This window comes from Pezoporus occidentalis, unplaced genomic scaffold, assembly GCF_034315485.1.
Source record: "Pezoporus occidentalis ecotype Australia unplaced genomic scaffold, CSIRO_AGI_Poc_V1 ctg324, whole genome shotgun sequence".
Taxonomy (NCBI): Eukaryota; Metazoa; Chordata; class Aves; order Psittaciformes; family Psittacidae; genus Pezoporus; species Pezoporus occidentalis.
In genome coordinates, this window is record NW_026915202.1 from 410657 (window position 1) to 424352 (window position 13696).

Sequence of the window (13696 nt, forward strand, 5' to 3'; positions counted from 1 at the left end):
TGTAGTTCACGTGCCTGCTGTAGATGCTGAAATGCTGGTGGATTCACTCCTTCTTGGAAGAAGGCGACTGCCCATCAAAAAATCCTCCCCTTACCTTCCCATCACTTCAGCAGTGCCTGTGGTTCCATTCATGGAAACGCTCTTCTGAACCGTACAGAGGCTTCCATTTGCCAGCTTGATGTGCCCCCTTGAGAGGTGTGCTGCCTACCAGGGGCTCACATCACGGATGTCACAGGGAGACTACCAAGCCCTGTACAGCCCACTGACTATTTATTACCTGCTGCTGTTATTTCACGTGGGCACCACACAGGTTAAGTGTTAGGCTGATGAGGTGGAGCAGACAAGGAAGTCAGTGACAAGAATCAGAAGGGAGCAGTGTGTTATGACCTCAAGACTAGTTTATAGCATAAATCAGTAGCTTAAGGTGGAAGGTATGGGTTCTAAATAGAGATACTAGGTTGTGGGTCAAGTTTGATGTGACCAAGGTATGGGATATTCAGGCTTCTGAGAAAATATATACAGATGAGGCTAGACAATGAGTCAAAGCCAAAATGAATGTACCAGAATAGGCAGGTACCCACAAAGATTGGGGTAATAGGTAAAATATGAGGCTGGACCAGGTTAGCTGTGATGCAAAGCTGAATTAAAGCTAAGGAAGGAGTCAAGTCAATGTTGTAGCCACGCTATTCTCCACTGCCAGTGAATTTGCCAGACATCCGCCAAGCCAGTTTCAGAAATAACTCCAGCAGTGCTTGTGGCTCAGTAATTCAAGCCTGATGAATTGCCTCTGTCGCCCCCAGTCCCCCTTCCCCAGCTCTGCCTTCTGCAGTAGCATCTTTAGCATTTGGGGCTTTTGTCTCTGGAGATGGTGCCTGCAGCACATATTCAGGCTACTGCTTCCATCTACTGCCCAACACCATTCACTGCAAGCTGCTTCTTGCCTGTGAGCCAGCAGGAACATCAGAGAGCAGCAGCCTGAAGTCATCTTCCCCCAGCCCTGCCTCACCGGATACCCAGCAAAGAGAACTTAAGCAGCTAAGAGTCACTGTGGATGTAGTCGAGCAAAGAAGATGCTGCACTGCTGTCGGGCATCTGCAAACTACTGGTGACAGAATGTCACTGAGGGACAGGCTTGGCATGAATGTAGCTTACCAGGGGTCTGGTGAAGAGGGAAAGACCAGTTCAGACAGCTGGCTACCTGGTCACATAGTTCACGATCATAGTTCGTACTTCATGATCAGGCCCAATAGTATCTTAGCAAGTAATGACCATACCAGAGTAGTGGGTGGCACAAAAGTGCTTGATTGGGCAATGGGTTAGATACTGATGTTTTAGATGTTTTATAGAGTGTTGTAATGTGGAATGTGCAGGCTGAAACTGTTTTGGAGCAAGCTAAGGAAAGGCTGTGATTTCCTACATTAATTCAGACAACAGCTGGAGCAAGGGACACCAAAGCTGGGTAACACATGTCAGAAAGCTAAGAACTGTATTTGATGTAACAGACTGACTGAGGGAGTGTGTTGTCACAAGGAGATGGAGACAGCAGTGAGATAACATCAGACAGGAGGGTGGATAACACGCCTAAGACAATGGATAGCATTGATAAAGGATAGAACGGATAATCCAGGACATAACAATAATATGTACAAAATGTGCTGTGAGAAGCAGTGCGATGAATAGGACACTTGAGCAAAAGTTTTAGGGCTTGAATAATGAGCTGAGTTACTGGGGATAGAGGTGTGAGTCAGACCAGCATGACTAAGTCCAAGACTCTGAGCTCTTCTTTACTTGGAACACAGTTAGGGTTTACCAGTAAATGTCATGTAAGGCCACTAATTGCTTTCTCTTTCGGCGTCTTTAATGGGGCCTAGACTGAAAAAAGGCCGGGTTCTGTGATGCCATGTGGTGGGTACAGTTTGGCAGTGCCAGTGCTTTGGGATGGAGTCTGTAGCTCAGAATGGCATGGCACCATTCCCCTCTCACTCTGAGGCACTTGTAGATTCTGGTGTCAAAAAGGGAATCAGCACAGTGACAGAAAAGGAGCAATTTTTAATATAACTCCTTATGTACTGGTAATGGTGGAGAAGAGGAGGTTTAGTCTGAGGGTTTCCAGGGCACTTATTGCTCTTTTACACTATGAGATACAGGAGGACATCCTGCCCAGGTCATGCTGGTGGGGATATTGTTTGGTTGACACTGGAGCATGTGATTTTGAACCATTGAGCCTCCTTCAGTGGGAGTGCATAACGTACACGATCCAGGAATACTACCTGTGATCTCTGTCTCTAGCAGAGAAGCAGTCTGTGCTGCTTTTGGTCCTTGCTCCTGGGAGATATTAGATAATGTCATGCTTTTCCTGGTCAGGGTTAAGAAAGTGAACCAGCTCTTTGCAAGTGCACGTTGGCCCAGTGAACCCAATGCAATGTCCTGACAGCCCCAGGAAGGGGTTCAGGCAGTTCTGGAACACCCGAACTTTCTCCCACTCTGATTTTGCAAGGGTGTCACATCAGGCAGACCTGCGTTCCCATTCTTATCCACATTTGTATTGATAGGATCCTGCCTTCAGACAATGGAATATTTGCCTTCAGTAAAAAACTTAAGAACAATTGACTGGAGCTAACAAGGACTTCTGGGATTAGACTCACTCCGGAGACTAAAACTTTCCGAGTTAGTGATTGCTCTCCCCAGTTGTCTCCAGTTGCCACCCCTGGGAGGGACTCAGCTAAACACAGAGGCCTAGTTAAAAGTTGGTGGAACTCTAATGCCTTGGGATGAATTCACTGAGCATCTTGGAAAGAAACTTTATTGTCTTGGGAAGAGAGAACAAGAAGCAAGGGATGTGAGCAAAGGCAGAGGGGAAGAACTGGAGAAACTGAAAGAAAGAGGCAAATTCAAGATATTTTTAACACCAATATATTTTTAATATTGTTTAATAATACCTATCAGTATTTCTTGGTATAGGTCTTCCTGAGACTCAGTCCCCTGTATGAACACCAACATATTACAGTTAGTTTCTGATCTGTTCCAGTTTAATATCTAAATAATCTGTTAGCACAAGAATGACTGTCTTGTTTCAGAGCAGATAGGCTATTCACACCATCTGTGCTCCAGGTAGAGAGGACCATTTTGGGCCCATGATCTCCATATACTTTCTCACAATCAAGAAAACCAATTTTCCTTTCACTCACTGCAGTATGGATCAGAAGTGAGAACTTTAGGTGCACTTCTGTGTGTGAGAAAGGAGAAACACAACCCTGTCAGGGATCTATCCGGCTGGGGAGCAGCTCTGTGGAAAGGGACCAGGGGGTCCTGGTGAACAGCAAGTGCAATATGAGTGATGAGTGTGCTGCTGCAGCAAAGGAAGCCAACAGCATGCTGGGTTACCTCAACAAGTGCATCATCATCAGAGACAGAGATGTCATTATCTCACTCTTCTTGGCTCTTGAAAGGCCACCCATGGAATACTGTGCTCAGTTTTGGTCCCTGCTGTACGGAACAGATGTGGACAGGCTGGAAAGGGGCCACAGAAGTGCCACAGAGGTGGTCAAAGGACTGGGCAGTGTGTGAGGAAATGCTGAGAGAGCTGGGCTTGTTTAGTCCTTAGAAAAGAAGGCTCAGAGGAGACCTTCTCACCACGTTCCAGTATGGGCACAAGAGGAAGGTTTTTCACAGTGAGAGCAATCAGCCATTGGAATAATCTCCCCAGGGAAGTGGTGGATTCCCCAGCACTGGACACCTGTAAGACTTGGCTGGTCAGAGTGCTGGGACATCTAGTCTAGGTCATGCTTTGCCTAGAAAGCATGATGCAGATGACCCTTGAGGTCCCTTCCAACCTGGTATTCTATTATTCTATGATTGAAGTGTGTAGACTAAGCCTGCAATACTTCATTTCACTCTCTCCTTGAAGACTACACACTCAAGACGTAATGTATTTGAGAAGTTACAACACAACTGTTTAAGTAAGGTACTGCAAAGAAACTAATAAATCATGTTATCAAAATCCTAATCAACACATAATTTTAGATTGTAAAATACACACTTTTGTAGATGGCTACTATAGAGATACTGATTGTTACTTCTAAAAGGTTTTGAATCATGCATGATTGCTATTGAATGATAATCCCTTTCCCAAACAACTCAACATTAGTTCTCAAGCCCATACTTCCTTTCCCCATCTTTCCCCCAAGAGCTTTTTGTTTGTTGGCATGATGGAAACTTCAGTGGGTTATACAAGGGTGTTCCTTCTGGCGTCCAAGCGGACTTTGAATCACAGAAGCTTCATAACTGTGCATAGGTGTTAGCACTCCTGTCTGTGAAATATGCTCACCTCCTTTGGGCTTCACCCAAATTTATAGCTCATTCACTGTTTCTGCTATTTCTTGACCCACTTTTCATCTCCCTGGAACTTCCTTTTTTTCACCAGACCTCCTCTCAATCAACCAACCAGTGACACCTTCCTACCAGAAGTGCTGAAAGGAGGATCCAAGGAATTACAGGCCTGTCAGTCTGACCTTGATGCCGAGGAAGGTTATGGAGCAGATCACCCGGAGTGCCACCAACCAGGTGAGATTTTTCTGGGGAGATGTTGGTTATCTGAATCAATACAGAAAAATTCCACCTGTAGAGGTCTGGGGATTTTGGCCAAAGTGCAGCCAGAGAGCAGAGAAATTTATTCCAGAAATTTGGGGATTATATTTGGTTAAAAGTGGACTTGCTGACTGATAGCCACACTGCCAGTTGAGACATCTTAGTCAGTCTGAATTTCTTTCACCTGACCTTAGGACTGTCTTTTCCCACTCTTCTCTTTAGTCACTGACTGTAGAGTGACCTCTGCATTGCAGTCATCTTCTATGAACAGCAGAAAGCAGGAGCCGACAGGGGAACCAGAGAGAGGTTTTTGTACCTAAACAATGAGAGAAAAAATAACTGACTCCTATAATTGGGAGCGATCAATCCGCAGCAGACAATTTTCCACTGGGAAGATAAACACATTGAAATACTCCAGGTTGGTGGTGTGGCTTTTCCCAAAATATTAACCACAGCCTTCCCCTGCTAGCGGGTGAGCTCCTTTATTTTAGCTCAGTCTTCTTCTTCCCTATGTTATTGTTCTTCTGTCACTTACACAGAGTTTCTCTTTAAGGGAGATTCATCTATCTAGGAAGTTGATGGATTATTGGAATAGAAGATAAATTCCAAGGCTATTCTTATCCTTGGAAAGGACTGCTCCTCCTGAAGAGTGCTGGGACAAAGGTAATTTCCTGGAAAATGATCCACGTTTTAGTACTCTTGCGTGGGACTGTAGAGTGGATACGGGATTATCTGTGTCCAGGAGGTGATTCTTTCCTAGAATGAACCCCATCCAGAGAATGATAGCAAAAGGGACTCATGGCCAAAAGTCCACTCTATCAACTAATTAATCATCTCTGGGTTTTACGGACCAGCCTTCTTTGCTTGGCAGTGGGTGTTACAGTAGCAGATCTCAGCTAGATAATGGGAGAAAAGTCCACATCAGAGACTCGGGCAGTAGAGTAAAATCCTCATTCTGAAAGGCAGGAAGAGTAAAATCTTGTGCTATCATAAAGAAGGTATATCTTCCTTTCCATTGTGAAGTACAATTCTTACTTATCAAAAGCTATGTTGAAGGGAACCACCTTCCCTTCCTTCTCTAAAAAACCCCTTTAGCAGTGAAAATACCTAAAGACAGCAGTAAAATATCACTTACTTTTCTGGGATCCTGCGCTATTACAAAGCAATATATATGTAAAGATTTAATTTACTATTTTGTATTTCTCTAGATTAACTAGAAAGCGGGGACGTAATGACTTCTGCAGTTAAAAAGAGCCTGAGGGACATGACCAGCAGAAACCACACAGTGGTGACCTATTTTCAATTTTTACCTTTCTCCAGCATCCCAGAGATCCAGGGCTTTCTCTTTTGTCTGGTATTGTTCATGTACATCAGTACTTTGGTGGGAAACATCCTCATCATTACAATCACTGTGGTAGATGCTGCCCTTCACTCCCCCATGTATTTTTTTCTCAAGAACTTGTCCTTCCTGGAGATTGGCTACACTACATCCACAATCCCCAAGATGCTAGTGAACTTACTCATAAAAAGGAAAGGCATATCCTTTCTGGGCTGTGGACACAGATGTATGCCTTCTCCCTCTTCGGGATCACAGAATGTTGGCTGCTGGCTGCCATGGCCTATGATCGCTATTTGGCCATATGCCATCCCCTGCACTACATGACCATGATGAGCTGGAACACATGCTTCCTGCTTTCAGCTGTGTCTTGGCGTGTTGGAGTCTTGCTGGCCTTAGGGCAGACAACTTTGATCTTTACCCTTACATACTGTGGGCCCAAGAGGATCAATCTCTTCTTCTGTGACCTGCCACCTCTTCTGAAGTTGGCTTGTGGGGCCACCTACAAGAATGAAATCACCATCTACATAGTAGCTGTCGTCTTCATCATGGTCCCCTTCTTATTTATAGTTGCATCATATGTCCAGATTCTCCACACCATCTTCAAGATGCCAACAGCTAAGGGCAAGAGAAAAACATTCTCTACTTGCTTCTCTCACCTGGTCGTGGTGACTCTGTTTTACGATCTGGAATTGTGACCTACCTGAGACCCAAAGCTTTTTATTCAAGCAGCAGTAACAAACTGTTGTCTCTCTCTTACACACTGATGTCTCCAGTGATGAACCCTTTGATCTACAGCTTGAGGAACAAAGAGGTGAAACAAGCCTTGAAAAGACTGATAGCCAAAAAGATAAGTATGTGACATGTTTGGAAATGATAGTAAATTAAAGCTGTGATATTGTGTGCATTAGTGGAAGGAGAACATGATTTGCCACCATCACTTACCCAAAAATTCATATCTACATATTTAATATTTTTTTTCTTCTAAAAGAGGTAATTTTCACATCATTTTTCATGTCATTTTAAGGTATGCTTGGCATACAGATCAAATTAGTTGCATACTATTGTGTCCTCTATGTCCTGTCCGTTGATACAGAGGTAGATCTGTACTCTGCGGAAGCGTTTACTTGGGGTAAGAGGAAACTCACAATATTCTCTGAATGTTGTGAAAACATTTCTGCAGAGCTTATCTAAAAAAGAAATGATCGGAGAAGAGGACAATGAATCTAAGGAGAGGCATTCAACAAGTATCCAAGGCACTGATCGTCGGGAGAGTTCTGCTGAAGGTGTTTTCCAGTTGAGCTCTTCAGCTCTACTCTGTGAAGAAAGTTTATTTGAAGGCCTGAAGGGGTAATGATTCAGGTCAAATATCTTGAACATAAAGAATTGTGGCTTGGCTGATCACCTTGTTCTCCACTGGTATTGAATGAAGTGAGAGAGATAAAGTGAAACCACAGTTTATGTGTTCTAAAACAGATTTCTGCTGTAGTAAGAGAGAAATTATCACTTAGACATCTCCATTGCTGTGTTTTGCTTGTGTGTGAAGTTTATGTAGATAGGTTTATGTAAAAACATCTGTATTTTAGGCTTCTGAATTGAGAGCAAAAAACCAATGTCCCTTTTTGCACAAATAAAGGTTTGATTGTAGTATGAAAGAAACTACTTGAGTGTTAAGGAATAGCCACCGGGAGCTGGCTTGAGAGCTGTCATTTTAAAAATGAAGGCTAAGACTTCATTTTTTCCCCCTTTTTTCCTGCATACTTGTGACCACACACATCTGTGTGTCACATGGTTGCACTCTGTGTGTGTGTGTGGCTATAAGCATGTTTTCTCACATGTCTCCGTGTACATGGCTGTGCAATTCTTTCCGTCCACTTGTGGTGTCAATGGATGAGATCAAAACGAGAGCAAGAGTCCAACTAAAACCAATGCCCGAGGGGAAGGGTGTATGAGGAGAAATGAACTCATGGGTATGAGGCAGCTAGAGAACCAGCTGTTCTAACCCCCATTTCCCACCAGAAGGCTTCAAATGTGTCCATGGACGTGGAAAGCCAGACTGCAATAGAAGGAAGTTATTGACTGGAAGAAACCAGAAGTTGCCTAGAGGAGGAATTCGTCAAGGAAGAAGCTCCCAAGACAGACATTTCCACATCTCACAATGTCCTTCCTTCTGCCACTACCAACCCCTGGGGGAAAGAGCATCTTTCCTTGACCCCGTCAGGGAACTAAGCAGGATTTGGGATGTGTGACCTTGAAGCAGACATGCCTTTTTGCCAGGGCCAGTTGCTGGTCATTCACACTCAGATTTCAGTGTTGGACATGAAGGTCTTTGGAACTAGAGACCAAAGGACTCATGAGCTCTTTGGCTTTCCTGGGCACAGCACTGTGACATCAGGATGGCAGTCCCCTGACTTCAATGCCTGCTTAGACCAAGGTGTTAGTCCTTTTCCAGTTCAACACCTCCTCAGTAAGATGCTGGCTGGCACAGCTTTGCACACACATGAATTCACAGAGGTCCACACACACAGATGTCCACACAGACAAACACATGTGCTTCCACATAAGTAGTTGTGGGATTAAGAGAGGAGGCACTGGGGTTCACCCAGGCAGGGAAGGGCTGGAGCACCTTAGATTACAATAAAGCCCCATAGTATATCCTGAGGATCCCAGAGACTTCTCAGGTACAGCAGGAGGCCAAACAGAGCAGCATTAGGAGAAAATATCCAAACCCTATAAGTCAGGCAGAGAAGGAGCTGCACCAGGGGTGGTTTAGACCAGAGATTAGGAACAATTCCTTCCCCAGAGGGTGCTCAGGCATTGGAACAGGCTGCCAGGGCAGTGCTGGAGTCATCGTCTGGAAGCATTCACACACGGTGTAGATGAGGCCCTCAGTGCCATGGCCTTGGCAGTGGTGGGAAACGGTTGGACTGAAGGATCATAAAGGTCTTTTCCAACTGGGTTGATTCTATGAATCCATGATTCTATGTGACATCCTCATGGACAAGAGCCTCGGGGTGTGGGGCTGAGGACTTCAGGGCTGGAAGCAGCTGAGCCACTCCCTGCAAAGAAAGACACAAACAACCCCACCAGAATGCCACAGCCTTGCATTATGTGCCTGCACAGGATCCCTGTGGCTCTTGGTCTGCATCTTCTGCCTGTTCTAATGTGTTTCTGCCCTGGAAATCTTTGGGCTCATGTTCCCAGCCCTCCATGAGGGAATGGCATACTAGGAAGGAGAAAATTAAAAGGTAGCACTGTAGGAAATCAAAACACAGTCTGCACCATTAGCTGGGGCATCTTGCTTTGTAAATTAGCGTGTCAGAAGATTACTACCTCCACAAAGAGTGTCTGTGGACCTGGGCAAGTGCAGGACCAGTAAAAGAGCCAGTAGAACTCCTTGCTCCTTCCCTCCTTCACTTCTCTTGTCTCCTTCCACATAGATGACAAGGTGAGGGAAGATCTTTCTCCCCTCCAGGATGAGGTCTTGCCTCAATGGCCATCTCAGATGGTACCCACTCTACCCACTGCTGGGCTTCAAGCTCCTTCTTATGGGACATTGAATGTGGAAGAGTGTTTGGCTTGGAGAAACCCACAGCGCAGAGAGGCTGTGGCTGCCCCATCCCTGGCAGTGTTCAAGGCCAGGTTGGACACAGGGGCTTGGAGCAAGCTGCTCTAGTGGAAGGTGTACCTGCCCATGACAGGGGTTGGAGCTGGATGAGCTTTAAGGTCCCTTCAACTCAAACCATTCTATGATTCCATGATCCTTGTGCTCTGAGGAGTCTGTCCTTGAAGGTTAACCAGCCCTCCTGGGACCCTCTTAGCACCAGGGCATTTTCCAATGCATCCTGCCAAGTAGCTAGGTCCCTGAAGACTTGAAGATATGCTCTTCTAAAACCCAGGGCAGTAGTCATCCTGTTCTCTTGGTCAGTCCTTCGAGGATCTTTAAGCTCCACATGGTCAAGGCAGCCAAGGCTGAACTGAAGCTACACGTTCTGTAATGACATAGGTGAACACCTCACCTTATTCTCTCTGTACTAATAGTTAGAATCATAAAATCATAGAATAGGGTTGGAAAGGATGTTAAGATCATCCAGTTCCAACTCCGCTGCCATGGGCAGGGACACCATACACTAAACCATGTCACCCAAGGCTCTGTCCAACCTGTCCTTGAACACTGCCAGGGATGGGGCAGCCACAGCTTCTCTGGGCACCCTGTGCCAGAGCCTCAGCACCCTTACAGGGAAGAATTTCTTCCTTAGATCTAACCTGACCTTCCCCCATTTCAGTTTGAACCCATCACTCTTTGTCTATCACTTCAGTCCCTAATGAAGGTCCCCCTCCCGCATCCTTGTAGGCCCCCTTCAGATGCTGGAAGCTGCTCTGAGGTCTCCACACAGCTTCTCTTCTCCAGGCTGAACAGTTCCAACTTTCTCAGCCTGGCTCCACAAGGGAGCTGCTCCAGCCCCTAACCATCCTCATGGCCTCCCCTGGACCTGCTCCAACAGCTCCATGTCCTTCTTACAGTGAGGACCCCAGAACCGTACACAGTGCTGCAAGTGGGGTCACACGAGAGTAGAGTAGTTGCTTTTAGTTATTTCCCACGCTAAAGGTCTCAAGACCACATTACAATTGAGTACCAGACACTTTGCAATTCCAGTCTCTGGGACATGGCTATTTCAGACATCTGCATGTCAGCAGAGCAAGCACTGAGTTCCTGGCCAGGTTCACATACCACAGGTGCAGTAAGGAGGCTAACATCCAGCCTGGCAGCCAATTCAGAGAATTGCTTTGCTGCTCTTTAATTGGCCTATGTGAAGAGATATCATTATCCCTCTGCAACAAGCAGATAAGATCCCCTGGAGACCACACTCCCTGGGGCACACAGAGGGAAGACAGCAAAAAGTTTCCTCGGTGTGGCCAGACTGAACTTCAGTGTGTTAATGAGGTGGGTGTGGGGATGGCTTTATGCTAATGATGCTGTGACTGATGTATGCCCTCACTATATGGAGCTAAACTGCAGAGACTTCACCCTGCGTGTGTGTGTCTGCATGCACAAGTCCCCCCCTCTTTGTGGATGTACAGTGGTGGCTTTGTGTGCAGGGGGGCAGAAAATCAGGAGCCCGAGCTCTCTATACCTATTAGGGTGGACAGTGAGGAAACAATGTCAGGCAGCTGTGTACAGCTTGAAGTGAGTCCGTGAGATGAGAGCTTCTCCTGACATCACAGCATCCAGAGCTCCTCCAATAAATCAACCTCTTTCTAATGTTCTCCCTCAGCCAGAGGGGATCGTGGCTTCATTTAGAGGATGGTGCATGAAGAGAGGTCGTTTGGATCATTTCCATTAGCTGAGCTGGTGAGTGAAGCCTGCCCAAGACATACGACATACGTATACTGTATGTATAGACTTCCAATCCCTTGCATGCTTAAGGAGAGCCACACTAAAAGGGATTTCTCTGCTCTTTGGCCACATGAGGCTTCTGGTATGTAAATTCCTCAGGACACAGGTGAAGCCCCCTGGTTCACCTGGCTTCTCAGCAGAGCTGCCCTGGGAGGGAATCACCTCAGAGAATTTTGCCTTCAACCACTGGGAAACTAGATGACCTTTATAGTCCCTTCATACTCAAACCATTCTATGATTCTGGGAAGTTGAGATGTCCAGTTTACTTGTCCAAGCTGCTTGCTAGACTCCTGCACTAGTCCTTAAAGACAATCTGGAACTTCTAGAGGGCCTTGAGCCGTGTATGTGAGGCGAGATAAGCCATGTCTCTTTCCCAAGTGCCTCTTCTCTGTCCAAAGAAGAGCCAGGGGTAAGCTGAGGAGGTGAGATAAGTGTGCTTCAATCATACATCTTTGCACTTGGTCAGCAGAAGTCCTTCCTCTGTCTGAGATGGCAAAACTAGAGAGGTGAGCCTTACCCCTAGTAAGGGCTAAGCTATGCTGAGAAGCAGATGTCAGTGGGGGTAATGGAGGTATATGCAAAAGCTTCCTATGGTGAGGCTTGGAGGAAAGCAAACGTACAGGACTACAACTCCTTCACTAATGACTGTTCATTTGGTGCTATAGGCCTGAGTTTCAGGGTCAGATCTAATTGTCCAAACGTGTTTCTGCAGGGAAGGATTTTCCTGGCAATTTTCAGTTAGGATAGATGCTGTTTTCCCATGGTCTGCACAAACTCCTTTTTGGGGCTGGATTTGTTTCACTACTGGTAGCATCTGCAGGACCAGCGGGGGCATGCAAACTCACACACAAACATCCTGTTTTGCAGATGGACCTCAACACCTGGGGGCACACAGCAAATGGGACAATCGTGGAAGAATTTATCCTTCTTGGCTTCCCAGGCACGTGGCGTTCCCGGCTCTCCTTTGCGATCGTGTTCGCACTGATGTACTCCCTGACAGTAACAGGCAACGCATCCATCATAGCCCTCGTGTGGATGAACAGGAATCTCCATACCCCAATGTACTTCTTCCTCTGCAATCTGTCCTTTCTGGAGATCTGGTACACTACAGGTGTTGTTCCCAAAGCCATTGGAGTCATGCTGGGGACTAGCCAGACCATCTCCTTCAGTGTCTGCATCTTCCAGTTGTTCTTTCTTCTCTCCCTAGGCTCCACTGAGTGTTTTCTCTTGTCTGTCATGGCCTATGACCGCTACTTAGCCATATGCTACCCTCTGAGATACGGCTCCCTCATGAACAGTGTCATCTCTGCTCAGCTGGCACTCAGCTCCTGGCTGGGAGGCTTCCTGGCCATCTCACTTCTGGCCTTTCTGACATCCAGGCAGACATTCTGTGGGCCAGATGTCATCAACCATTTCTTCTGTGATATAGATGCCTGCCTTGCCCTCTCCTGTAGTGACAGGTGGCCCGTGGAGCTGGCGACTTTCCTTGTCTCCATAATGGTTGTGGTGGCCTCCTGTGTGGTCATCCTGGTCTCCTACATATACATTATCTATTTCATCCTCAGGATCCAGTCAGCCCACGGCAGGAAAAAGGCCTTTTCCACTTGCTCTGCCCATCTCAGTGTCGTCACGATCTGGTATGGCTCTATCATCTTCCTATACGTCAAGCCATCAGCCCAGAACAACATGGATGTGAAAAAAATCGTGAATACCCTTAACACAATTGTAACTCCTTTGTTGAACCCCTTCGTTTACACATTCAGAAACAAAGACGTGAAGCAAGCTCTGGGGAGGGCTTTCCAGAAGAAGTGAAGCAGGTTTTCAGAAGACCTCAGTGTGAGCTTACAGTGTGCCTGGGCATCACAGGCAGTTAGAAGCCACAGTGAGCTCATCTCACTCACCTTACAGTCTTCTTAGTCTGGGCTGAGTCTTGACTCTACGATTCTCCTTGATTCTATAATTCTAATGCTCCTCTCACAGTGCTCTAAGGACCAGCACTTGGGGAAGGTCACAAACCCCATCAAGAAATAGTTCTCTGCCAGAACATCGGAGGAGGGGTCCTCCTCCTACAGGCTTGTATTACAATTTACTCAGTGCTCCATTTTGTCAGAGATTCATCTGAATCCCTAAAGAAGTGCCAGCAGCTGGCTCATTTCCCCATTTAGTGTGATGTTTTCTGGCTGCAGCTATGCCCTATTCTTTTCTCTGTCTGAAGAACGGGGGTAAGTTGAGGAGCCGAGGTTAGGTTCATCACACATCTTTCCACTTGGTCAGCAGAATCCCTTCCCCTGCCTGTGAGATGGCAAAACCACACAGGTGAGCCTTACCCCTAGTAGCTGTGCTGAGAAACTTGGTTCTGGTTTAAGATAAAATCT

At 46.3% G+C, this 13696-nt stretch overlaps 2 protein-coding genes across 2 annotated transcripts; both read left to right on the plus strand.

The window, feature by feature from the left end:
• The first annotated feature begins 5784 nt into the window (after positions 1-5784).
• LOC134168841 (olfactory receptor 10A4-like) lies at positions 5785-6849 on the plus strand. Its single transcript, XM_062628887.1, is given in 3 exon segments — positions 5785-6143; positions 6146-6604; positions 6607-6849. Coding segments are annotated over 3 exon segments (963 nt in total). The 5' UTR covers positions 5785-5818; the 3' UTR covers positions 6786-6849.
• Positions 6850-11210: 4361 nt separating this feature from the next.
• On the plus strand, positions 11211-13412 carry LOC134168842 (olfactory receptor 6F1-like). Its single transcript, XM_062628888.1, has 2 exons — positions 11211-11276; positions 12189-13412. Exons 1-2 carry the CDS (start codon positions 11229-11231, stop codon positions 13131-13133), a joined length of 993 nt encoding a protein of 330 aa, XP_062484872.1. The 5' UTR covers positions 11211-11228; the 3' UTR covers positions 13134-13412.
• The last annotated feature ends 284 nt before the right edge of the window (positions 13413-13696 follow it).

What these genes read in the sequence shown, in the direction of transcription:
- LOC134168842 (XM_062628888.1), top strand. Translation starts at nt 11,229, where the DNA reads ATGGTGCATGAAGAGAGGTCGTTTGGATCATTTCCATTAGCTGAGCTG. An exon ending in CATTTCCATTAGCTGAGCTG is followed by an intron (nt 11,277 to 12,188) that starts GTGAGTGAAGCC and finishes CCTGTTTTGCAG; the next exon opens with ATGGACCTCAACACCTGGGG.